Below are 26127 nucleotides of genomic sequence, written 5' to 3' on the forward strand. Positions count from 1 at the left end.
CCAGCATTGATGCACCTGTACTGTCTCCGCCTTCTAGCACTGCGGTTGCGGGCGGTGCCATACCAGGCGGTAATATGGACCAACAGAATGCTCTCGATGGTGCATCTGAAGACAATTGTGTGGGGCCAAACCAAATTTCTCCTCAAGTTGAAGAAGAGCTGTTGCACCTTCTTCACCAAGCTGTCGGTGTCAAGGGACCATTTCAGGTCCTCAGTGATATGCATGCTGAGGACCTTGAAGTATTTGAAACTCTCCACTGCTGCCTGCCCACAACCTATGCACACTCAATGGACTCTACCCACACACATGCTACACTCACACATGCTAAACTGACACTCCGACACACACACACACACACAATCTTGTATAGCTAACCTTGTGGGGACACACAATTCAGTCCCATTCAAAATTATATTTTCCCTAAACCTAACCCGTACTCTAACCATAACCCTAACTTTAACCCAAAAACCTAACCTTAAAACGAACCATAGCTCCTGACCCTAAACGTAATTCTAACCTTAACCCTAAACCCCCTAGAAACAGCATTTGACCTTGTGGGGACCAACAAAATGTCCCCAGTTGATAAATGTTTGGGGGGGGGGGGTTGTTTACTATTTCTGGTCCCCACAAGAATAGTTAAACACATCCAGACACACACTCATAAAACACATACATGCATATTGACGCCACACACACACACATTCAGACACTCACACTGATTGCATAATTACTTTTACCCCTACCTACATGTACTGTACACTTTACCTAAATTACTTCAACAACCTTGTTGTACACATTGACTCGGTACTGGTAGTCTTTCTATATAGACTCATTATTGTTATTTTATTGTGTTACTATTTCCTTTTTTTATTTTATTTTTTACTTGCTAATCTTTTCTTACTTTTCAACTCTGCATTGTCCGCTCATTTTATGTACGAAGGTGATGACTAAAGTGTCTTACTGGAATGTTGAAATCTGACTGCTATATGTGGCCGTGTATGGAAGTTATATTTTTAGTTAAATATTTCAACTGCAGTACCGAAGAAACACTGTCGAAACCGTAACTCAAGACCAGAACCATGGCCCCTTGCTTGAGACAATGTCTGCAATACAAACACTTAAAAGACGCACCCTATCCCCTCAGCCCTCAAATTAAGTGGAAAACTTCTGATGACATATCATGACGTCTGACGAGTTTACACTTGCAGGGCAAGGGAGGAAGGAATGATTTTTAAGTGGAAGTTCGTCACTTGTTCATCCCGCGATGATTGTGTTTTCAGCCACCGGTAGCTTGTGGGTGCTTTATATGCACTACAGTCAATTATGAATGCATGTCTACTTACATGAAATATAATTATTAATATATGCTTACTGTATGATAGCTAGCAAATTAATTAGCTAAATAACATTAGCCTGCCTAGCTGGAACTTCTGAGAAAGGAAAATGGTGTTTTATTTCTACAATTTCCAAAAGCATCATTCTTTGGCTCACATCAACAGCATCCTCCCGGACACCCTAGACCTACTTCAATTCGCATACCGCCCCAACAAATCCACAGATGACGCAATCTCAATCACACTCCACACTGCCCTTTCTCACCTGGGCCAAAGGAACACCTATGTGAGAATGTTGTTCATTGACTACAGCTCAGCGTTCAACACCATAGTGTTGTGGTGTGTTCCTTGTTCTTCATGATGCTCTCTGCGCTTTTAACGGACCTCTGAGACCATCACAGTGCAGGTGCATTTATACGGAGACTTGATTACACACAGGTGGATTGTATTTATCATCATTAGTAATTTAGGTCAACATTGGATCATTCAGAGATCCTCACTGAACTTCTGGAGAGAGTTTGCTGCACTGAAAGTAAAGGGGCTGAATAATTTTACACGCCCAATTTTTCAGTTTTTGATTTGTTAAAAAAGTTTGAAATATCCAATAAATGTCGTTCCACTTCATGATTGTGTCCCACTTGTTGTTGATTCTTCACAAAAAAATACAGTTTTATATCTTTATGTTTGAAGCCTGAAATGTGGCAAAAGGTCGCAAAGTTCAAGGGGGCCGAATACTTTCGCAAGGCACTGTAAATGCAATGCTACCAAATACTAATTGAGTGTATGTAAACTTCTGACCCACTGGGAATATGATGAAAGAAATAAAAGCTGAAATAAATAATTCTCTACTATTAATCTGACATTTCACATTCTTAAAATAAAGTGGTGATCCAAACTGACCTAAGACAGGGAATTTTTACAAGGATTAAATGAAAACCGAGTTTAAATGTATTTGGCTAAGGTGTATGTAAACTTCTGACTTCAACTGTATATATGTTCTCCTCTAATTGGCAATTGGCACCATATCAATCAAGTCAAAGCATCAGCAATTTTTTGGTTTACAGTAATATCATATGGCGTAAAGTAAACAACATTACACTTACAGCCTTGCTTTCTAACTAGTTGTTTCATGGGTGGAATCCTCAGTGCTTGGGGCTAGAAACAAGTGGGAAAATGGTTGCAATAGTGGGCTCAGTCCCTAGGCAGTTCCTGTAGGTCTGAAAGGATCACTAAATGTATGTGTAAATGTACAGTATGTGTTTGTTTGCCATATTGCTTACACCCTTAAAATACTTTGCAATGTTGTTGCTATATATTTATAAATCAGAGCTTATTCATATTTATTTTTTAAATATATATTTTCAGGGTGTAGATCACTTTAATATGGCAGAGAGATTGTGGTGTCTTTCAATGTAATTGTCTGCATCTTTTCCAACACCCCATATATATATTTTTTGTAAATTGTTTGGACACTCATTCCAGGGTTGTTCTTTATATGTACTATTTTCTACTTTGTAGAATAATAGTGAAGACATAAAACTATAAAATAACACATATGGAATCATGTCGTAACCAAAAAAAGTTATAGAATTCTGTCCTTTACACGGAAATGTCTGACTCGCTCCTTCCTTCACAAACATATATTTTGTAAGATCCAGGAGGTCAAAAGTCCTTTGGTAGACTGTACAGGGATCTGGTATATAGGAAGTTGATATAAAAGACAATGATAGTTGATATATCATGAGACAAGATTATCATCATTTTAGCTAGTGATTCATTTAATTACCTATACAAGTGGATTTGCTTGACCATTTGTGACCAACCGGCTCGATTCGGTCTTATGTAGCAAAATTTGAGTGTTCTTTACAATTAATAAAAGTAGAGACTCAGAGCTTAGAAAATGGTATATCATACACTTACAGTTGAGGAACAATGGGAAAGTAATTATGCTTTGAATGTTGATAATCTTGTAACCTCAATTTTGAGAAAATGGTCTTTGAATGTTTTGTTACACCTACTGGAGAGCTCTTCTTTGTCTGCACCCATTCAGCATTGTTCACACCCTCTTAATCTTTGGCCCACCCATATATTTAAGGATTCGCATGTGAGGCCATATACTAAACAACCAAAGAATTCAAGATTTAATGTAAGGATCGACGCAGGAGATGAGAAGCAGGTACAGGGTGTGAAGGTTTAATAGCTGACGGACATGAAACAGAACAGCAACACATAACAATTAATGTGGACACAGGGAACACCACCGAGGAATAGACAGATATACAGGGGGTAATTATCAACGTGAAGGAGCCCAGGTGAGTCCAATCAGCGCTGCTGTGCGTAATGATGGTGACAGGTACGTGTAGAAAAGGGTAGCCTGGCGCCCTTGAGCGACAGGGAGGGGGAGCAGGGGTAGACGTGACACTTAAGGCTGGTTTATACTACGGGTGGGTTCGTAAATTTAACCTATGGTGCCAGAGTGTCCTCTGGGCGTTCATAAACTCAGCGTTATCAGATTGTCAGAATGTAAATTCAGAGCGTTTCGTTCTCGGAGCTTTCAGAGCGCACACTAGAAGCTCTGGCCAAGGAGTAGGGTTGATTTGAGCGTTCTGTCCTAACAACAGCAGTAAGCACCCAAGCTAACTGGCTAGCGTTGACTAGCCACTTCCAGACACAAATGAGAGAACAGCTCACTCTGGTTAGGCTGTTTACATGTTATATACAGTAGATCGTTGGTGACTGTAACTGTGCTGCTTGCAACAATTTAATGAAGCTTTTTTATTGACACCGGCCATATTCAATGTTGTTGAGCGTTTGTAAATTCATCAACTAGATAGCCAGAGCGAATTGACCAAATACGTCTATCAACAGTTGTCGCAGTGACATCATTAACATTCTATTGAAATGGTTAATTGCATAGTGGAGTCTTTTGTTAAGACATGTAGCTAGCTAGCTAAACAATGAACCATAATCCCAACTCATGACGTTACTACCCTGCATGAATCTGCAGGTAGCTAACCAACCAGGGTCAATTTATTTATTTAAATTTTATTTGACCTTTATTTAACCAGGTAGGCTAGTTGAGAACATGTTCTCATTTACAACTGCGATCTGGCCAAGATAAAGTAAAGCAGTGTGACACAAACAGCAACACAGAGTTACACATGGAATAAACAAGCGTACAGTCAATAACACAATAGAAAAAAAAGAAAGTCTATATACAGTGTGTGCAAATGGCGTGAGGTGGTAAGGCAATAAATAGGCCATAGTAGCGAAGTAATTACAATTTAGCAAATTAACACTAGAGTGATAGATGTACAGATTATAATGTGCAAGTAGAAATACTGGTGTGCAAAAGAGCAGAAAAGTAAATAAAAAACAATATGGGGATATTAGCTAGCTAACATTAGGCTATAACTAGTGAAGCAAATGGCTCTGAGATATGAATAATATTACTACACAGATCAATGTTAGCTAGCTAGATAACAGTACACTTTTACTTGAAATGAAAACAACTTTCTGACAACTTTAGAGACGTGTAATATCTGACAATGCATCTTACCAGTCAGTATACATGGATGGACACTTCTCCCTCTGACACGGATGCCATGGTTGCCCTTAGTTTGAAGTTGTAATCTGGAGACAGGTGTTTTCTCCATCCCTTAGCTATCATACTCTAATTCCACTGATTTCATAACACAGTCCTCCGGAAAGTGGAGAGCAACATTTATGCACTTCTACTATGTGATATCTTTAAAAAAAAAGCTTTGCTAGAAAGGATTACCTACACATACTGACCAGCTCAAATAGACAGAAGCGTGCTACATGGCAGACCAAACCAAAATCATCTCTCGGCAAGTCCAGCCTGTTCATTATTTCAGCCAATCGTGTGTAGTGGCAAGGTTGCTGTCTTTTTCTGTGGCTAAACCAATTTAACAATTTTATGGGTATTTACAAATGGCTTACAAGTTTGTTATCAAGGCACAAGAAAGTTCACATGTTCCAGAAGGCACTTCTGCCAAAAAACGCAGTTTACGTTTGAATGGCTCTCCTGTGAAGAAGTGATGCGAAACTAGTCACATTTTCCATCACTATGACACATCACATCCCTCAAGTTTATAAAAGTTACTACATGTGTAAGTCAATGCATTTTGATTGTTGTTACTGATAAAATCCCCATTAAACAACTGTTGGCTTCTCTCCACATCTAGCAACTGAAAAACAAGTACAACTCTTAAGGATAATAAGGATATGCACATATTGTTCTGAGACATTTCAGCTCATCAAGCAGGCCACTGCCAGATGAAAGGAATCGGGGTAATGTCAGGCAGCCGAGGGTAGAATGTAGCCGTACTACGCAACCTAGGTGTAATATAAGCACAGTAGGAAGTAAATGGAATAATTACAAAATAACAAGATCTTGGTTTAGGAGAGGAGCAGTGTAACAATTACACAAACGGAGGAGGCTGAAGTAGTGTACACAATTATAATTTTGATTATATTGTTTTGTATGATGAATTATAAAAATAATGTCTACAGAAAAGTATTCAGCCAAAAATATTATGCTAATTTGATGTCCGCTAGAAAAAGTAACTTTCAAAAGACAGTCTTATTCCAACATGGCACCAACGTCATCCTCAGTTCAGTCCATATTCACAGGTTCACCAACAGTAGTATAGATTCACTCACAGCAGCTCCTCAATTTCCCACACGGTGAAGCCAGATCAGCGAATCACCTTAAGGTACACAATACTGCTGTATTTCAGGCGTTCAGAAGGCTGGCTTGGTCTAGTAGTTGCGGCTCCAGAAGTATACACAGGTTGGCCTTCCTGCTACACTATAAATCTATCATGCTTTCCACAGCCGTCTGACGTTTGTCCAAAGGTCACACATTAGGAGCGTCAGGATAAAACTGCTTTGTCCTGCCCAGTTGGCTCAACTGCAGGAGCAGTATAAAAAACATCTACTCCAGTCACTGTGCTGCCTTCCCCTACCACACCGGCTTACCTAGGACCTGGGAGGAAGTCTGGGTATTGTGGACATGGTTCTGCCTATGCTTCTTATTAACTGCTTCTACCTCCCTACTTACAACAGTGGGGCTTAAGGGGACTCTAGTCTCCACGGTCTGCAGGCTACAGATAGTCCCCCAAGAGTGAAAACCCCATACCTCTTCTACCATGCGTGGCCAGAAGAAGTGCTGACGAATTTGAGACACGGTCCTCCTCACCCCCACATGGCCAGCACTTTCAATGTACTTTGTCCACACGTCCTGGTACATGGATGTTGGACAATCTGTAAGCGTTGCTCGTGGATGTTAGGGTCTGTAAATCTCCTACACAACACACCAACATGCCCCTGGCATCAACTCCATCTCCACATACCGTTTGACAGCTTGGATGTCTGGATCACTCAGCAGACCAGTCTGCCACTCAATAACCTGTGTACCAGAGTCCCCCTGCTGATCAGGTACCACCACCACATTGGTCACACTCCGGTCTTGGGCTCCATGGGCACCCACATCCACATTGTCTGGATCGGGCGAGGAATACGGGTCTCATGACGGCCAATAGGCCCAACATATCCAAGAGACCCCTCCTTCCAATTGGCAGTATCTGTCCACCGGCAGGTGGTAGAGGCTCCTCTTTTGACCGGCTGAGGATGGGGGATCTGGCAAGGCAAAGTCACTGCGTTCCCATGGCTTTTGAATAACAGTGTCTGTCCAGCCATGCAATTATAACATTCATACCAATAATGAGGGGGTCAGTTGAAGGTTCATCCTTTACAATTACAAATCCTTGATTTGGTATTTTGACATCTGCAACTTCAAAGTCCATAACTTACCCTAATGTAAGGAATCTCAATGCCACTAGCAGCCTTGAGTGTCAAAACCGCAGGGTTTCCCCCCCACCCTCATACTACAATGAAGGAAGCATTGGTTCAGTAAGTGTTGTTGCATCAGAGTTACTTGCGAGCCTGTGTCTGGCTCCCCTGGAAGTTTAACTCCATCTACATGAACGTCCACTGTTGGACAATCTGCAATACAAGTTGCGGTGGCCCATTTAAACAACCATTACCAGGTGACCCTACTGCTCGGACCTCATCGACAGGGCTAGCTAGTTTAAAGTTGGGCCAGATTCTGAGAATTGCCTACAAATCTCTTGCTATGTTTTTGGCCTGGCAATGGTGGCAAAATGAGTTACCTTCAGCCCATATGTTAGAGTAGGATGATGGCCTCCTCCGTTCGGCCACAGTGGGTCAGCTCTTTGAAAGGGTTTCAGCTACTGGATGATGTCCCTTGTTAGCGCCTTCATCTGGTCCTTAACCTCTTCCATGATTTCTCTTTTTAAAGCCTGCTTCCAGTCAGTTTCCTGTGGACGAGATCGCAGAACATTATACTCTCCTAAAGCAGAACACATTACCTCAGCCAACCTTTTGCCATGATGTTCCTCAGCACAGGCTCCTGGCATATCCGCAAATCCCTTTCCTGGGTTACAAAGGGCATACAGTTGAAGTCGGAAGTTTACATACACCATAGCCAAATACATTTAAACTCAGTGTTTCACAATCCTGACAATTCATTCTAGTAAAAATTCTTAGGTCAGTTAGGATCACCACTTTATTTTAAGAATGTGAAATGTTAGAATAATTTTGGGTCCCCTTCCACAAGCTTCCCATAATAAGTTGGGGGTATTTTGGCCCATTCCCCCTGACTGAGCTGGTGTAACTGAGTCAGGTTTGTAGGTCTCCTTGCTCGCACACACGTTTTTTTCTGCTTACAAATGTTCTATAGGATTGAAATCAGGGCTTGACATTGTTGTCTTTAAGCCATTTTGCAACAGGTTTGGAAGTATGCTTGGGGTCATTGTCCATTTGGAAGACCCATTTGTGACCAAGCTTTAACTTCCTGACTGATGTTTGAGATGTTGCTTCAATATATCCACATAATTTTACTTCCTCATGATGCCATCTATTTTGTGAAATGTACCAGTCTCTCCTGTATTAAGGCACCCCCACAACATGATGCTGCCAGCCTCTTGCTTCACAGTTGGGATGGTGTTCTTCGGCTTGCAATCCTCCCCCTTTTTCCTCCAAACGATGGTCATTATGGCCAAACAATTGTATTTTTGTTTCATCAGACCAGAGGACATTTCTCCAAAAAGTACAATCTTTGTCCCATGTGTTGTTGCAAATCATAGTTTGCCTTTTTTGGCGGTTTTGGAGCAGTGGCTTCTTCCTTGCTGAGTGGCCTTTCAGGTTATGTCGATGTAGGATTCGTTTTACTGTGGATATAGATACTTTTGTACCTGTTTCCTCCAGCATCTTCACAAGGTCCTTTGCTGTTGTTCTGGGATTGATTTTGCACTTTTCTCACCAAATTACGTTCATCTCTAGGAGCGGCATGACGTCTGCATGGTCTCATGGTGTTTATGCTTGAGTACAATTGTACAGATGAGCGTGGTACCTTCAGGCATTTGGAAATTGCTCCCAAGGATGAACCAGACTTGTGGAGGTCTACAGTTTTTTTCTGAGGTCTTGGTTGATTTCCTTTGATTTTCCCATGATGTCAAGGAAAGAGGCACTGAGTGTGAAGGTAGGCCTTGAAATACATCCACAGGTACACCTCCAATTGTCTCAAATGATGTCAATTAGCCTTTCAGAAGCTTCTAAAGCCCTGACATCATTTTCTGGAATCTTCCAAGCTGTTTAAAGGCACAGTCAACTTAGTGTATGTACACTTCTGACCCATTGGAATTGTGATACAGTGAATGATAAGTGAAATAATCTGTTTGTAAACAATTGTTGGAAAAATGACTTGTGTCATGCAGAAAGTAGATGTCCTAACCAACTTGCCAAAACTATAGTTTGTTAACAAGACATTTGTGGAGTGGTTGAGAAATTAGTTTTAATGACTCCAACCTAAGTGTATGTAAACTTCCGACTTCAACTGTGTATATATAAAAAAATATATATTTTATTTAATTTTTATCCCAGCCCCAGTCCCCGCAGGAGGCCTTTTGCCTTTTGGTCATAGTGTCCCACCGGGCCAAAAGCCAGGATAAATGCAGAGCGCCAAATTCAAATAAATTACTAAATTACTATAAAAATCTAACTTTCATTAAATCACACATGCAAGATAGCAAATTAAAGCAACACTTGTTGTGAATCCAGCCAACATGTCAGATTTCAAAATGGCTTTTCGGCAAAAGCAAACAATGCTATTTTCTGAGGATAGCACCTCCGTAAACAAAGAGAGAAACCATATTTCAACCCTGCAGGCGCGACACAAAACACAGAAATAAAAATATAATTCATGCCTTACCTTTGATGAGCTTCTTTTGTTGGCACTCCAATATGTCCCATAAACATCATAAATGGTTCTTTTGTTCGATTAGTTCCGTCGATATATATCCAAAATGTCCATTTATTTGGTGCGTTTGATCCAGAAAAACTCCGGTTCCAACTTGCGCAACGTGACTACAAAATATCTCCAAGGTTTTCTGTAAACTTTGCCAAAACATTTCAAACTACTTTTGTAATACAACTTTAGGTATTTTTAAACATAAATAATCCATAAAATTGAAGATGGGATGATCTGTGTTCAATACAGGAAGAAAACAAACAGTAGTTAGCTTTCTGGTCACACGCCTCTATCTAACAGTACACTTCAAGTGACCCTCGTTCAAGATGGCCGTACTTCTTCATTACACAAAGGAATAACCTCAACCAATTTCTGAAGACTGCTGACATCCAGTGGAAACGATAGGAACTGCAAGAAGGTCCCTTAGAAATATGGATTCCTAATGAAAACCCATTGAAAAGAGAGTGAAAGGAGAGTCAAAAAAATATTTATCTGAATGGTTTGTCCTCTGTGTTTCGCCTGCTAAATAAGTTATGTTATACTCACAGACATGATTCAAACAGTTTTAGAAATTTCAGTGTTTTCTATCCAAATCTACTAATAATATGCATATCTTATCTTCTGGGGATGAGTAGCAGGCAGTTGAATTTGGGCATGCATTTCATCCGGACGTGAAAATACTGCCCCCTGTCACCAAGAAGTGAACAAGAAATTTGTGGAGTGGTTGAAAAATGACTCCAACCTAAGTGTATGTAAACTTCCAACGTCTACTGTAGGTCCAGTGGTGTAAAGTTCTTAAGTAAAAATACATTCATGTACTACTTAAGTCATTTTTTGGGGTGTCTGTACTTGTCACGGAACCCTCCGGTACTGCGGCTCATTCCGTGCACCAAATCCGAAGTTCTAGGTCATTTGGCTTTTAGGTGTCACTGAACTGGTTAATTACCACCAATCCAAGACTGTCTTGTCTAATTATGCACACCTGGTGTGTACTATCGGCCTATATCGAATCTTCCATTCCTCTCAAAAATCTTAGAGAAGGCTGTTGCTCAGCAACTCACTGCCTTCCTGAAGACAAACAATGTATACGAAATGCTTCAGTCTGGTTTTAGACCCCATCATAGCACTGAGACGGCACTTGTGAAGGTGATAAATGACATTTTAATGGCATCGGACCGAGGCTCTGCATCTGTCCTCGTGCTCCTAGACCTTAGTGCTGCTTTTGATACCATCGATCACCACATTCTTTTGGAGAGATTGGAAACCCAAATTGGTCTACACGGACATGTTCTGGCCTGGTTTAGATCTTATCTGTCGGAAAGATATCAGTTTGTCTCTGTGAATGGTTTGTCCTCTGACAAATCAACTGTAAATTTCGGTGTTCCTCAAGGTTCCGTTTTAGGACCACTATTGTTTTCACTATATATTTTACCTCTTGGGGATGTTATTCGAAAACATAATGTAAACTTTCACTGCTATGCGGATGACACACAGCTGTACATTTCAATGAAACATGGTGAAGCCCCAAAATTGCCCTCGCTAGAAGCATGTGTTTCAGACATAAGGAAGTGGATGGCTGCAAACTTTCTACTATTAAACTCGGACAAAACAGAGATGCTTGTTCTAGGTCCCAAGAAACAAAGAGATCTTCTGTTGAATCTGACAATTAATCTTAATGGTTGTACAGTCGTCTCAAATAAAACTGTGAAGGACCTCGGCGTTACTCTGGACCCTGATCTCTCTTTTGAAGAACATATCAAGACCATTTCGAGGACAGCTTTTTTCCATCTACGTAACATTGCAAAAATCAGAAACTTTCTGTCCAAAAATGATGCAGAAAAATTAATCCATGCTTTTGTCACTTCTAGGTTAGACTACTGCAATGCTCTATTTTCCGGCTACCCGGATAAAGCACTAAATAAACTTCAGTTAGTGCTAAATACGGCTGCTAGAATCCTGACTAGAACCAAAAAATTTGATCATATTACTCCAGTGCTAGCCTCTCTACACTGGCTTCCTGTCAAAGCAAGGGCTGATTTCAAGGTTTTACTGCTAACCTACAAAGCATTACATGGGCTTGCTCCTACCTATCTCTCTGATTTGGTCCTGCCGTACATACCTACACGTACGCTACGGTCACAAGACGCAGGCCTCCTAATTGTCCCTAGAATTTCTAAGCAAACAGCTGGAGGCAGGGCTTTCTCCTATAGAGCTCCATTTTTATGGAACGGTCTGCCTACCCATGTCAGAGACGCAAACTCGGTCTCAACCTTTAAGTCTTTACTGAAGACTCATCTCTTCAGTAGGTCATATGATTGAGTGTAGTCTGGCCCAGGAGTGGGAAGGTGAACGGAAAGGCTCTGGAGCAACGAACCGCCCTTGCTGTCTCTGCCTGGCCGGTTCCCCTCTTTCCACTGGGATTCTCTGCCTCTAACCCTATTACAGGGGCTGAGTCACTGGCTTGCTGGGGCTCTCTCATGCCGTCCCTGGAGGGGGTGCGTCACCTGAGTGGGTTGATTCACTGTTGTGGTCATCCTGTCTGGGTTGGCGCCCCCCCCTTGGCTTGTGCCGTGGCGGAGATCTTTGTGGGCTATACTCAGCCTTGTCTCAGGATGGTAAGTTGGTGGTTGAAGATATCCCTCTAGTGGTGTGGGGGCTGTGCTTTGGCAAAGTGGGTGGGGTTATATCCTTCCTGTTTGTCCCTGTCCGGGGGTGTCCTCGGATGGGGCCACAGTGTCTCCTGACCCCTCCTGTCTCAGCCTCCAGTATTTATGCTGCAGTAGTTTATGTGTCGGGGGCTGGGGTCAGTTTGTTATATCTGGAGTACTTCTCCTGTCCTATTCGGTGTCCTGTGTGAATCTAAGTGTGCGTTCTCTAATTCTCTCCTTCTCTCTTTCTTTCTCTCTCTCGGAGGACCTGAGCCCTAGGACCATGCCCCAGGACTACCTGACATGATGACTCCTTGCTGTCCCAGTCCACCTGGCCGTGCTGCTGTTCCAGTTTCAACTGACCTGAGCCCTAGGACCATGCCCCAGGACTACCTGACATGATGACTCCTTGCTGTCCCCAGTCCACCTGGCCATGCTGCTGCTCCAGTTTCAACTTCCACCTGACTGTGCTGCTGCTCCAGTTTCAACTGTTCTGCATTATTATTATTCGACCATGCTGGTCATTTATGAACATTTGAACATCTTGGCCATGTTCTGTTATAATCTCCACCCGGCACAGACAGAAGAGGACTGGCCACCCCACATAGCCTGGTTCCTCTCTAGGTTTCTTCCTAGGTTTTGGCCTTTCTAGGGAGTTTTTCCTAGCCACCGTGCTTCTACACCTGCATTGCTTGCTGTTTGGGGTTTTAGGCTGGGTTTCTGTACAGCACTTTGAGATATCAGCTGATGTACGAAGGGCTATATAAATAAATTTGATTTGATTTGATTTGGTTCCTATTTCCCACTGATTATTAATTGTATATTATCACATTTCAGTTAAGACCCAAGTGCAGACTGTGTTGAAGTAACAATGTTTATTGCAACAACAGGGGCAGGAAAATGACAAGTCAAGGCAGGCAGGGGTTGGTAATCCAGAATAGTGGGCCAAGGCAGGCAGACTCAGAGTCAGGACAGGTAGGAAAGGTCAAAACCGGGAAACTAGAAAACAGGGACTATAGGAAAGACAGGCTCAAGGGAAACCACTGGTAGGTTTGAACGAATAAAACAAACTGGCACAGACAGGCAGAAAACACAGTTATAAGTACCCAGGGGATAATGGGCGACACCTGGAGGGGGTAGAGACAAGCACAAGTGAAAGATCAGGACGTGACAGTATATATGTGCCCTCTGTTCACCATTGTGTTGTTCGGTTTTTCTTACTATATCCGTTGGTCCTGTGAGTACATATGGTGTTGGTTTGACTTTTGTGCTGCGTGCTTTGTGCTCTGAATGTTTGGCTATGAAAAGCCAACTGGCATTTACTCCCGAGGTGCTGACCTGTTGCACCCTCTACCACCACTGTGTTTATTATCTGACCCTGCTGGTCATCTAGGAACGTTTGACTGTCTTGGCCATGGTCCTTTATAATCTCCACCTGGCACAGCCAGAGGAGGACTGGCCACCCCTTAGAGCCTGGTTCCTCTCTAGGTTTCTTCCTAAATTCTGGCCTTTCTAGGGAGTTTTTCCTAGCCACTGTGCTTCTACATCTGCATTGCTTGCTGTTTGGCGTTTTAGATCTGGGTTTCTGTACAGCACTTTGACATCCGCTGACGTAAAAAGGGCTTTATAAATACATTTGTGCAATTGTTATTACGGGTCTCATCCTGTGCAATTATTAGAGATTTAATCTCACTCTTTTGTTTGGGATACATCCCTGTGTGTTTTGTATACGTGTTTGTTTTGGGCTTCGTCCCCGTGCCTTTCATGGCATGTTGTGTAGTTTGAGTATTAAAACCCCTATTACGATTTCCTGCGCCTGTCTCCAACCATTTATACAACGTGACAGTACTTTACTATTTATATTTGACAATTTTTACTTCAATACATTCCATAGAACATATTGTACTTTTTACTCCATACATTTTTCCTGACAACCCAAGGTACTCGTTACATTTTGAATGCTTAGCAGGATAGGAAAATTGTGAAATTCAGACTCATCAAGAGAACATGTGGTCATCCCTACTGCCTATGGTCTGGTGAACTAACTAAACACAAATGCATCTTTTGTAAATGTTGGAGTGTGCACCTGGCTGTCCGTACATTTTAAAAACAAGAAAATGGTGTCTGCTTTGCTTAATATAAGGAATTTGAAATTATTTTTACTTCTATTTTTAATAATTATATTTGAGCAATTACATATACTTTTGAAAAAACCAAATACTTTTAGACTTTTACTCAAGTGCTATTTTACTGGGTGACTTTTACTTGACTGACTTTCTATTAAGTTGTCTATACTTTTACTCAAGTATGAAAATTGGGTACTTTTTCTACCACTGAATAGGTCTAAAAGGCCTAGCCCAGGGTGCCATCTTCAAGTCCAAGGAACTCGTCCAATAGGTTTTGATCGGTTGACGCATTCTCTGGGCTGTGCTGCTGTAGCCTGCAATTTAGTTCCCTTAAACGTAATACGTATGCTTTTAGTCTCATCAGGCTTTTGCTTGCAACTATAAAACTGATCTTACTGTAAAGGGAATCTAAAAACATAAATATCTTGGTGGCTCTGTCGCGCTCCCCCTCTTACAGTACCTGTTGCTTAGCTTCCCTAATTAAGGTCCTCATTCAGATTTTTGTTCCTGTAAATTCTTGAATGCCTAAAAGCGCCTGAATCGGCTCTTTCCGTTCACCATACTTCAAATTACCATTAGGGCCTTTTAATTTTTCTTGGCCGCCTTTCCTTCCAGTTCTCTGCTGCCAATGATTGGAACGAATTGCAAAAATCACTGAAGCTGGACACTCATATCTCCCTCACTAACTTTAAGCACCAGCTGTCAGAGCAGCTCACATATCACTGCGCCTGTACATAGCCCATCTGTAAATAGCCCATCCAACTACCTCATCCCCATACTGTTTTTTTTCTCCTTTGCACCCCAGAATCTCTACTTGAACATTCATCTTCTGCACGTCTATCATCTCCAGTGTTTAATTGCTAAATTGTAATTATGTCACCACTATGGCCTATATATTGCCTTACCTCCCTTAGTTTCTCTCATTTGCACACACTGTATATGGACTTTTTTTCTATTGTTATTTGGGGTGGCAGGGTAGCCTAGTGTTTAGAGCGTTGGACTAGTAACCAAAAATTTCCTAGTTCAAATCACCGAGCTGACAAGGTACAAATCTGTTGTTCTGCCCCTGAACAGGCAGTTAACCCACTTTTCCTAGTCCCTCATTGAAAATAAGAATTTGTTCTTAACTGACTTGCCTAGTTAAATAAACGTCAAATAAATTGACTGTATGTTTGTTTATTCCATGTGTATTTATTCCAACTCTGTTTGTGTCGCTTTGCTTTATCTTGGCCAGGTCGCAGTTGTAAATGAGAACTTGTTCTCAACTAGCCTACCTAGTTAAATAAAGGTAATATATATATATTTTTTAAATTATGTCAATTAGCCTTTCAGAAGCTTCTAAAGCCATGACCATAATTTTCTGGAATTTTCCAAGCTGTTTAAAGGCACAGTCAACTTAATCTATGTGAACTTCTTACCCACTGGAATTGTGATACAGTGAATTATAAGTGAAATAATATGCATCTAAACAAATGTTGAAAAATGACTTGTGTCATGCACAAAGTCGATGTCCTAACCGACTTGGCATAACTATAGTTTGTTAACAAGAAATGTGTGAAGTGGTTGAAAAACAACTTTCAATGACTCTAACCTAAGTGTATGTAAACGTCCGACTTCAACTGTAGATTATTTTGGGGGGGGATACAGGAGCCCTTCCTAACTCAGTTGCCGAAAAGGAAGGGATTTCACCATGATGCCATTGGTGACTTTAAAACAGTTAGTGTTTAATGGTTGTGATAGGAGAAAACTGATGATGATTCAACAACATTATAATTACTCACAACAAATTGTATGTTTTATCCTGAATACAAAGCATTATGTTTAGGGCAAATACAACACATCACTGAGAATCACTCTTCATATTTTCAAGCATGGGGGTAGCTGCATCTTGTTATGAGTATGCGTGTCATCTGCAAGGCCTAGGGAGTTGTTTTTATAAAAATGAACAGAATACAGCTATAAGCACAGGCAGAATACTAGCTGAAAACCTGGTTCAGTCTCTTTCCAACAGACAATGGGAAACTAATTCACCTTTCAGCAGGACAATATCCTAAAACACAAGGCCAAATCTACACTGGAGTTGTCTAGCAATGATCAACAATCAAATTGATGGAGCTTGAAGAATTTTTTAAATAATGGGCAAATGTTGTACAATCCAGGTCTTAGGCTGTAAACGCCGCCTAAGGTGCTTCTACAAAGTATTTACTCAGGGGTGTGAATATTTATGTAAATTAGATATTTCTGTATTTCATTTTCAATACATTTGCAAACATTTCTTAAAACATGTTTTCACTTGGTCTTTTGAGGGTATTGTGGGTAGATGTGTGAGACAGATCTATTTAATATATTTTGAATTTAGGCTGTAACACAACAAAATGTGAAATAAGTCAAAGGGTATAAATACTTTCTGAATGTACTGTACATACTGTATAATGTGTGTGAAACAGTATGTATACATTATTAAAGTGACCCGTGTTCAATGACTGATAGGGCAGCAGTCTTTAAGGTGCAGGGTAGAGTGCCGGGTGGTAGCCGGTTAGTGACAGTGTCTAAGATTCAGGGCAGGGTACTGAGCTCAACACTCAGATGGCCTGGAGATAAAGCTGTTTATCAGTCTCTCAGTCCCAGCATTGATGCACCTGTACTGTCTCCGCCTTCTAGCACTGCGGTTGCGGGCGGTGCCATACCAGGCGGTAATATGGACCAACAGAATGCTCTCGATGGTGCATCTGAAGACATTTGTGTGGGGCCAAACCAAATTTCTCCTCAAGTTGAAGAAGAGCTGTTGCACCTTCTTCACCAAGCTGTCGGTGTCAAGGGACCATTTCAGGTCCTCAGTGATATGCATGCTGAGGACCTTGAAGTATTTGAAACTCTCCACTGCTGCCTGCCCACAACCTATGCACACTCAATGGATTCTACCCACACACATGCTACACTCACACATGCTAAACTGACACTCCGACACACACACACACAATCTTGTATAGCTAACCTTGTGGGGACACACAATTCAGTCCCATTCAAAATTATATTTTCCCTAAACCTAACCCGTACTCTAACCATAACCCTAACTTTAACCCAAAAACCTAACCTTAAAACGAACCATAGCTCCTGACCCTAAACGTAATTCTAACCTTAACCCTAAACCCCCTAGAAACAGCATTTGACCTTGTGGGGACCAACAAAATGTCCCCAGTTGATAAATGTTTGGGGGGGGGGGTTTGTTTACTATTTCTGGTCCCCACAAGAATAGTTAAACACATCCAGACACACACTCATAAAACACATACATGCATATTGACGCCACACACACACATTCAGACACTCACACTGATTGCATAATTACTTTTACCCCTACCTACATGTACTGTACACTTTACCTAAATTACTTCAACAACCTTGTTGTACACATTGACTCGGTACTGGTAGTCTTTCTATATAGACTCATTATTGTTATTTTATTGTGTTACTATTTCCTTTTTTTATTTTATTTTTTACTTGCTAATCTTTTCTTACTTTTCAACTCTGCATTGTCCGCTCATTTTATGTACGAAGGTGATGACTAAAGTGTCTTACTGGAATGTTGAAATCTGACTGCTATATGTGGCCGTGTATGGAAGTTATATTTTTAGTTAAATATTTCAACTGCAGTACCGAAGAAACACTGTCGAAACCGTAACTCAAGACCAGAACCATGGCCCCTTGCTTGAGACAATGTCTGCAATACAAACACTTAAAAGACGCACCCTATCCCCTCAGCCCTCAAATTAAGTGGAAAACTTCTGATGACATATCATGACGTCTGACGAGTTTACACTTGCAGGGCAAGGGAGGAAGGAATGATTTTTAAGTGGAAGTTCGTCACTTGTTCATCCCGCGATGATTGTGTTTTCAGCCACCGGTAGCTTGTGGGTGCTTTATATGCACTACAGTCAATTATGAATGCATGTCTACTTACATGAAATATAATTATTAATATATGCTTACTGTATGATAGCTAGCAAATTAATTAGCTAAATAACATTAGCCTGCCTAGCTGGAACTTCTGAGAAAGGAAAATGGTGTTTTATTTCTACAATTTCCAAAAGCATCATTCTTTGGCTCACATCAACAGCATCCTCCCGGACACCCTAGACCCACTTCAATTCGCATACCGCCCCAACAAATCCACAGATGACGCAATCTCAATCACACTCCACACTGCCCTTTCTCACCTGGGCCAAAGGAACACCTATGTGAGAATGTTGTTCATTGACTACAGCTCAGCGTTCAACACCATAGTGCCCACGAAGCTCATCACTAAGCTAAGGAACCTGAGACTAAACACCTCCCTCTGCAACTGCATCCTGGACTTCCTGACAGGATACCCCCACGTGGTAAGGGTAGGCAACAATGTTACGCCCCTGAAAAAGGGGAGAAATAATCACAAGAGTGATACGGTCTTGTTTTCTCAATAATAACTTTTAGTGCAAAGAGAAAAGACCACGATTTCCCCGGGAACATGGGTGGAGACCAGAGCAATCGATCTCAGGCTCATAGATTATGAGCATTTAGTAGATCACAGATTAACACTTTTAGGCACCACAAAATAAAGTAATCAATATAATGTTTACACATTCCTCTCACAATTCGTACCCTTTGTACGCTTGACGGATTTGAACTTTAACACAATTATATGAATGTTATCAATCTCTATCAACTAATACTGAATGCATGATCTTTTTAACCTTAGATGTTTTAAGATCCTCAAATACTATGAACTTACCAATACTTTTTAATGTATAACAGGCTATGAATATTTCCTTTAACCTGTCACAACAACACGTCTGTCACGCTGATCCTCAACACTGGGGCCCCTCATGGTTGTGTTCTTAGTCCCCTCCTGTACTCCCTGTTCACCCACGACTGCATGGCCAAACACGACTCCAACATCATTAAGTTTGCGGACAACAACAGTGATCCTGCTCACCAGCCTGATCACCGACAATGATGAGAAAGCCTATAGGGAGGAAGTCAGAGAACTGGCAGTGTGGTGCCAGGACAACAACCTCTCCCTCAATGTGAGCAAGACAAAGGAGATGATCGTGGACTACAGGAAAAGGCGGGCTAAACATCGAGCCCCGTCGAACATACCAAGACAGTCGTGAAGAGGGCACAACAAAACCTTTTCCCCTCAAAAAGTTCTGCAACTGCACCATTGATAGCATCCTGACCGTTTGCATCACCGCCTGGTATGGTAATTGCTCAGCATCTGACCGTAAGGCGCTACAGAGGGCAGTGCGTACGGCCCAGTACATCACTGGGGCCAAGCTTCCTGCCATCCAGGACCTATATAATAGGCGGTGTCAGAGGAAAGTCCATAAAATTGTCAGAGACTCCAGTCAACCAAGTCATAGACTGTTTTCTCTGCTACCGCACGGCAAGCGGTACAGGAGCGCCAAGTCTAGGACCAAAAGGCTCCTTGACAGCTTCTACCCCCAAGCCATAAGAGTGCTGAACAATTCATCTAATGGCCACAGGACGATTTATATTGACCCACCTCCATTTGATTTGTACACTGCTGCTGCTCGCTGTTTATTATCTATGCAGTCACTTCACCCCTACCTACATATACAAATTACCTCAACTAACCTGTACCCCCTGAATAAAGCCTCGTTATTGTGTTACTCTTTAATCAATTTTTATTTTTTACTTGAGTTTATATGGTAAATATTTTCTTAACTCTTCTTGAACTGCACTATTGGTTAAGTAAGTAAGCATTTCACGGTAAGGTCTACACTTCGGCGCATGTGACAACATTTTTATTTGTAATGTGTTTGTGCCGTCATGTGCATTAATAGCACAATCGATAACTTATTTAAATTTTTTTTTAACTTACACTTGTATGTTGACATTGTGGTTTTCATTTTTGGCTAACTTTTCTTGGCGGATGTACAATCGTCGCAAATTGAATTATGGGGAGTTACAGGCCCTGAAGTGAACATAGTTGTACACGCAAACTCGAGGGACTGAGGGACTTACGTTGCAAACTTTCCTTGCTTGGCTAATCATTTGACCGCCCTCCAAGATGGAACCACACTGCTAATCTTGTGCCTAACCTTAAATTAACACCAAAAAGCACATTTTTGTTTTCATAAATTTTGTACGATATCGCCAATTTTGAAGTTGTGGCTGTGGTAACTAATAGAAGCCGTTGTTAATACCAGAGTCCCATAAGAATCCGGGAGGGTGGGGAAAACCAAGGTGTCCGTCAGGAAACCAAATTTCCCTAGAGTCCAAGAGACTATGTCACCATAGTAATAGTCACCAGTGAAGTACCAACACTGTGTATAACATACCATTCGGAGAAGTCTTAGAAACCAGGAAGTAATTAAATCTGGACAGGTCAATACAGTTTGTCATTATCGTTTCAAGACTGCCACCTTGTGGCCAAAAGCGGATACAACTTTCAACCTGAGCGATAAGAATGTGTCATCTATCTGTAGAGTAAACCATTGTAATATCTGTGAAGAGGCCCTCAAATCATCACCCTTAAGATGTTGGGAAACCCAGGGACGGAATGCAAAATCAATTAGTATATGGTAACATTAATGGACCATCAGAGTAATGTTGACTATGTTAAAATATGTAATTTAACTTCCCCAGAATATGACAAGCCATAACTTGTTTATAATAAAATGCATTAATGCTGTTGTGATACTCACACTAAGGTCAGAGTTCACCATGCTGTGGTGAGAAGTGCAGGGTGCCTCTTGGAGTGAATCTGATGTGCCAGTTGCAAAGTTGACCTTGATGAGATTAAAACATGCAACCTTTGGGTTGCTAGACGTTTGAGTTATATAGCCACCCCGACCAACCACCCTCTTTTTGTTTTTGCCTTAAGTAACCTTCTGTCTTATGTAACCAAACTTAACATATCATATTAATTTGAGTGTCCCAGATTTTCAAATCAAATTGTATTTGTCACATGCTGAATGCAACAGGTGTAGAAGACCTTACCGTGAAATGCTTACTTACAAGCCCTTAACCAACTATGCAGTTTTAAGAAAATTAATAATTAAGAAAATATTTACTAAATAAACTAAAGTGAAAAAATATATGAAAATAAATAACACCAAAAAATAATAATAACGAGGCTATAAACAGGGGGCATCGGTACAAGGGTGAAACTTAGTCAAGAAGACAACAACTCAAATGCCTTCACTACAGAATGGCATAAATATCCAACAGAGTGACTACTGTGACCATAAGAACTTATCCAAACCAAAAACATGGATAGATGGCAGCATTTGCGCAAAACGAGAAAGCGTGAACCAAAGCATTTTAGCACGGGAAGGTGACTGGGAACATGGACGTGTACAAACAGACCAGCTATGACCTCCATAATGCTATCCCTTACGAAAAAGTCCTTCAGGAATCCTGCCGGAATTCAACCTTTTGTGAAGGAATTGTGCAGGTGTCCTGCAGGAATCCTGTAGGTTTGATAAACTCAGGAAAGGTCCCTGACAATAAGAACTTATCCAAAACAAAAACCATGGATAGGTGGCAGCATGTCCTGCAAAAGTTTTGAAAATCCTGCACAAACATGACAATTCGTGCAGGACCAAAACCTTCAGGATTTTCATATTCCGGCAGGATATGGCAATTCCTGCAGGACCTGGCAATTCCCGCAGGACCTGGCAATTCCCGCAGGACCAAGAATATCCCAACACGGATCCTGAAGAACAGAATCCTGCAGGATTTTGGTATTCCTTGGGCCATATCAGATAGTCTAAGTGCTGGAGAAGATAAAGTGTGTGGAGGTGAAAAAAATGTTTTCAGGTAAGGAGTCAGAAACATACTAAAACTACAACACATTCGATATAAACATGTTAGGGGTATCAGTTATTTTTTATGTGTTGTGTTTCCAAAATATTTGTAAATTAGATAGCTTTGCTAGCGTGGTCTCTAACACTGGCTGCTAAATAGCTAGCTAGCTTTGACAACAAACAAAAAACATTTAAAACTTTTGCTGACAAATGAGGTTTCATATCCCTCTTTAGTACTGTCTCTTTAGTACTGTTACAAGTTAGGCAAAACAAAAACAAATATTTTGAAATGGATGGTGAAAGATTAGATTTCTTGAATGACTAGGCTAATGGCTTCTTGGCTAAAGTAGCACTTAACAACACAGTAACAATGTCACATAACTGATCATGACATGTAAATAAGGAAGTGATTGCATTTATATACACTGAACAAAATGTATAAATGTAACATGTTTCATGAGGTAAAATAAAAGATCCCCAAAATGTTCCATACGCACAAAACAAGCGTATTTCCCTCAAATTGTGCGTACAAATTTGTTTACAAAGCTGTTAGTGAATGGATAAGATAATCCAAGACAATCCATCCACCTGACAGGTGTGGCATATCAGGAAGCTGATTAAACAGCATGATCATTACACAGGTACACCTTGTCCTGGGGACAATAAAAGGCCCCTCTAAAATGTGTAGTTTTGTCAAGCAACACAATGCCACAGACACCTCAAGCATTTCGCTACACTCGCATTAACATCTGCTAACCATGTGTATGTGACAAATAAAATTTGATTTGATTTGACCTCAAGAGCTGTTGCCAGAAAATGTAATGTTCATTTCACTATCATAAGCAGCCTCCAAAATATTTTTTGAGAATTTGGCAGTACGTCCAACCGGCCTCACCACCGCAGACCAAGTGTAACCATGCCGGCCCAGGACCTCCACGTTTGTCTTCTTCAACTGCGGGATCGTCTGAGACCAGCCATCTGGACAGCTGATGAAACTGAGGAGTATTTCTATCTGTAATAAAGCCCCTTTGTGGGGAAAAACAATTTCTGATTGGCATGGGCCTGGCTCCCAAGTGTGTGGGCCTATGCCCTCCCAGGCCCACCCATGGCTGCATCCCTCCCCAATTTGTCCACATTACATCAGCCATAATAGCAGTATTTTGTCAGTATGCCATTATCAGTATATTGTGTTGTTTGGCTCCCTCTAGTGGGTGTTTATAGAAAGTCAGCCACACCAATGTGTCAGAGGAAACACCGTCCAACAGGCAACTGAAGTCAGCTTGCACTGCAAGCACAATGGGACAAGGAAATCCCACCCAGCCAAACCCTCCCCTAACCTGGACGACGCTGGGCCAATTGTGCACCGCCTCATGGGTCTCCCAGTCACAGCCAGTTGTGACACAGCCTGGTATTGAACCTGGGGCTGTAGTGACACCTCAAGTGCTGCGATGTGGTGCTTTAGACCACTGCAGCACCCACCCCTTTTGCTCTCAGAACAGCTGGGACATGGACTCTACAAGGTGTCGAAAGCATTTTTATTTTACATGGCAAGTCAGTTAAGAACACATTTTTATTTACAATGACAGCCTACCCCAGATGTGATACAGCCTGGATTCAAACCAGGGAATGTAGTGACACCACTTGCACTGAGATGCAGTGTCTTAGACAACTGCGCCACTCGGGAGCCCCTATGTTGTTGAAAGAACAGATGTTCTTCATTTTTTGTATACTCAGTGTTCATGCCATTTCACTTGTTAAGATCAACATAATATCCCAGTGTGAAATCTCTTTTTATTAATGTTTTGTATACTCAGTGTAGATACACATCAGGGGCCCCCGAGTGGTACAGTGGTCGTGTGCCACTAGAGATCGTGGTTCAAGTCCATGCTCTGTCGATGCCGGTGATGACTGGGAGACCCATGGGGCCGTGCACAATTGGCCCAGCGTTGTCCGGGTTAGGGGAGGGTTTGGCCGGCAGGGATGTCCTTTAGAAACAGGTTAGGAAAACTCCTCTAACCTGCTGGGTAAGTTAACTTAGCAGGTTTGGATAATTAGATTATGGTTAGGGAAAGGTTTAGGTATAGCTAGAGTGCTCTCCTGACCTACTACAAAAAGTAACTTCCAGTCGTAGCTGTACTCTTTTGACAATCGTGGTGACTGCTTTCTTCATCTCATCCCCATTCGTCCTTCTCCATGTCTTCTTTGGGCAGCAAACCTTCCTTTTACTTCAACAGTATAGACCCCTTTACTGTTCTGCCCTTATTCTCCCTCATTTCAGCCCCACTTGCAATTTGTATTTTGATTATGACATGGTATTTACATACAGTACATTAGGCAACTCAGTATGTCAGCATCAACAAATATGAATTAATCAGCATAAACGTAAAAACAATACCTCAGAGAGATTTACTGACGTCATGCAAATTGGCTCCCTATGTACAATGCGCTACCGCTGTGTTTTACTGTACGGTAGGTTTGATTCAACGCCTGTACCAGTGTTTCATTGTGGAACACGTTTTGGTGACAGAAGTGCCACAGCGAGACAGACTAGAGCCATATTGCCTCCGCTGGCCTCTGACCAATGCAGATGCTGCCTCAACTGGCTAAACGCACACTGCTATTAACAACTACGTAAGAGACGGGTCCTCCTACTCCTAAATATATGTGAGGTAGGTTCCAGTCTATTATGTAAGCTTTCGTGTTTCTAGAATGGAGATGTTCACCATTGCTCAAATTAGTCCTGTAAACTCCTCCCTGGACAACACTCGATTTGTAAGACATTTTAAGTGCATTAACTTAATCCAGAATAGGCTATATGGCTTGTAGTGATCCCAGCATTAGACTGGACTGGGCAGCCATTCATGTATGGGGGAAACACAAGGGAAGAAGCTGATATCTGTTGTTATGGTTTCCAAACCACTTCTATGAAATGCAATGGAGTCATATGTCGATATTTCGATTTTCTTCTGATTAGGAGGACTTGGCAAGGACCATGTTGAGAATCAACGTGTGTGTTTGGATTTTGTGGTTGTGCTACACAGGTAATTTTGCTCTCTTGTTCATGCCCACTGGACACAGGCGTCAGTTCGGATTTACATCTAGCTTTGATTTACATTTGGTTGAGTTGTCAACTAACGTGAATTCAAGGTAAAAAGTTGGGTGAAAAAAAGAAAAATCCCCTTACCTTGATGACTTAAACCAATCCAATCAGTTTTCCACATTGATTCAGCATATTTTTTTTATGATATGGAAACAATGTTGACTCAATTAGTTGTTGCCCAGTGGATGTTGTTTGTTGTTTGTTCTGTGAGGTCCCATGCTATATAGTGTGCACTGAATGTTACAATGAGCATATACAATTGTGTCATCATGCTAATGTTTACATATACAGTTGAAGTGGGAAGTTTACATACGCTTAGGTTGGAGTCATTAAAACTCGTTTTTCAACCACTCCACAAATTTCTTGTTAACAAACTATAGTTTTGGCAAACAATAGTTTTAGGATATCTACTTTGTGCATGACACAAGTTATTTTTCCAACAATTGTTTACAGACAGATTTTTTCACGTATAATTCACTGTATCACAATTCCAGTGGGTCAGAAGTTTACATACACTAAATTGACTGTGACTTTAAACAGCTTGGAAAATTCAAAAAAATGATGTCATGGCTTTAGGAGCTTCTGATAGGCTAATTGACATAATTTGAGACAATTGGAGGTGTACCTGTGGATGTATTTCAAGGCCTACCTTCAAACTCAGTGCCTCTTTGCTTTACATCATGGGAAAATCAAAAGAAAACAGCCAAGACCTCAGAAAAACAATTGTAGACCTCCACAAGTCTGGTTCATCC

The 26127-nt window shown here is 41.3% G+C and overlaps 1 protein-coding gene across 1 annotated transcript in view; it reads left to right on the top strand.

Moving 5' to 3' along the window:
• The first annotated feature begins 3677 nt into the window (after positions 1-3677).
• The window catches only part of LOC112259573 (protein crumbs homolog 1-like), a 48814-nt gene continuing 26364 nt past the window's right edge, over positions 3678-26127 (top strand). Inside the window, exon 1 of the mRNA XM_024434209.2 lies at positions 3678-3687. Within this exon, the coding sequence (XP_024289977.2) occupies positions 3678-3687 (10 nt within the window). The remainder of the gene's footprint in view (positions 3688-26127) is intronic.

Source organism: Oncorhynchus tshawytscha, linkage group LG10 (assembly GCF_018296145.1).
Source record: "Oncorhynchus tshawytscha isolate Ot180627B linkage group LG10, Otsh_v2.0, whole genome shotgun sequence".
Classification (NCBI taxonomy): domain Eukaryota; kingdom Metazoa; phylum Chordata; class Actinopteri; order Salmoniformes; family Salmonidae; genus Oncorhynchus; species Oncorhynchus tshawytscha.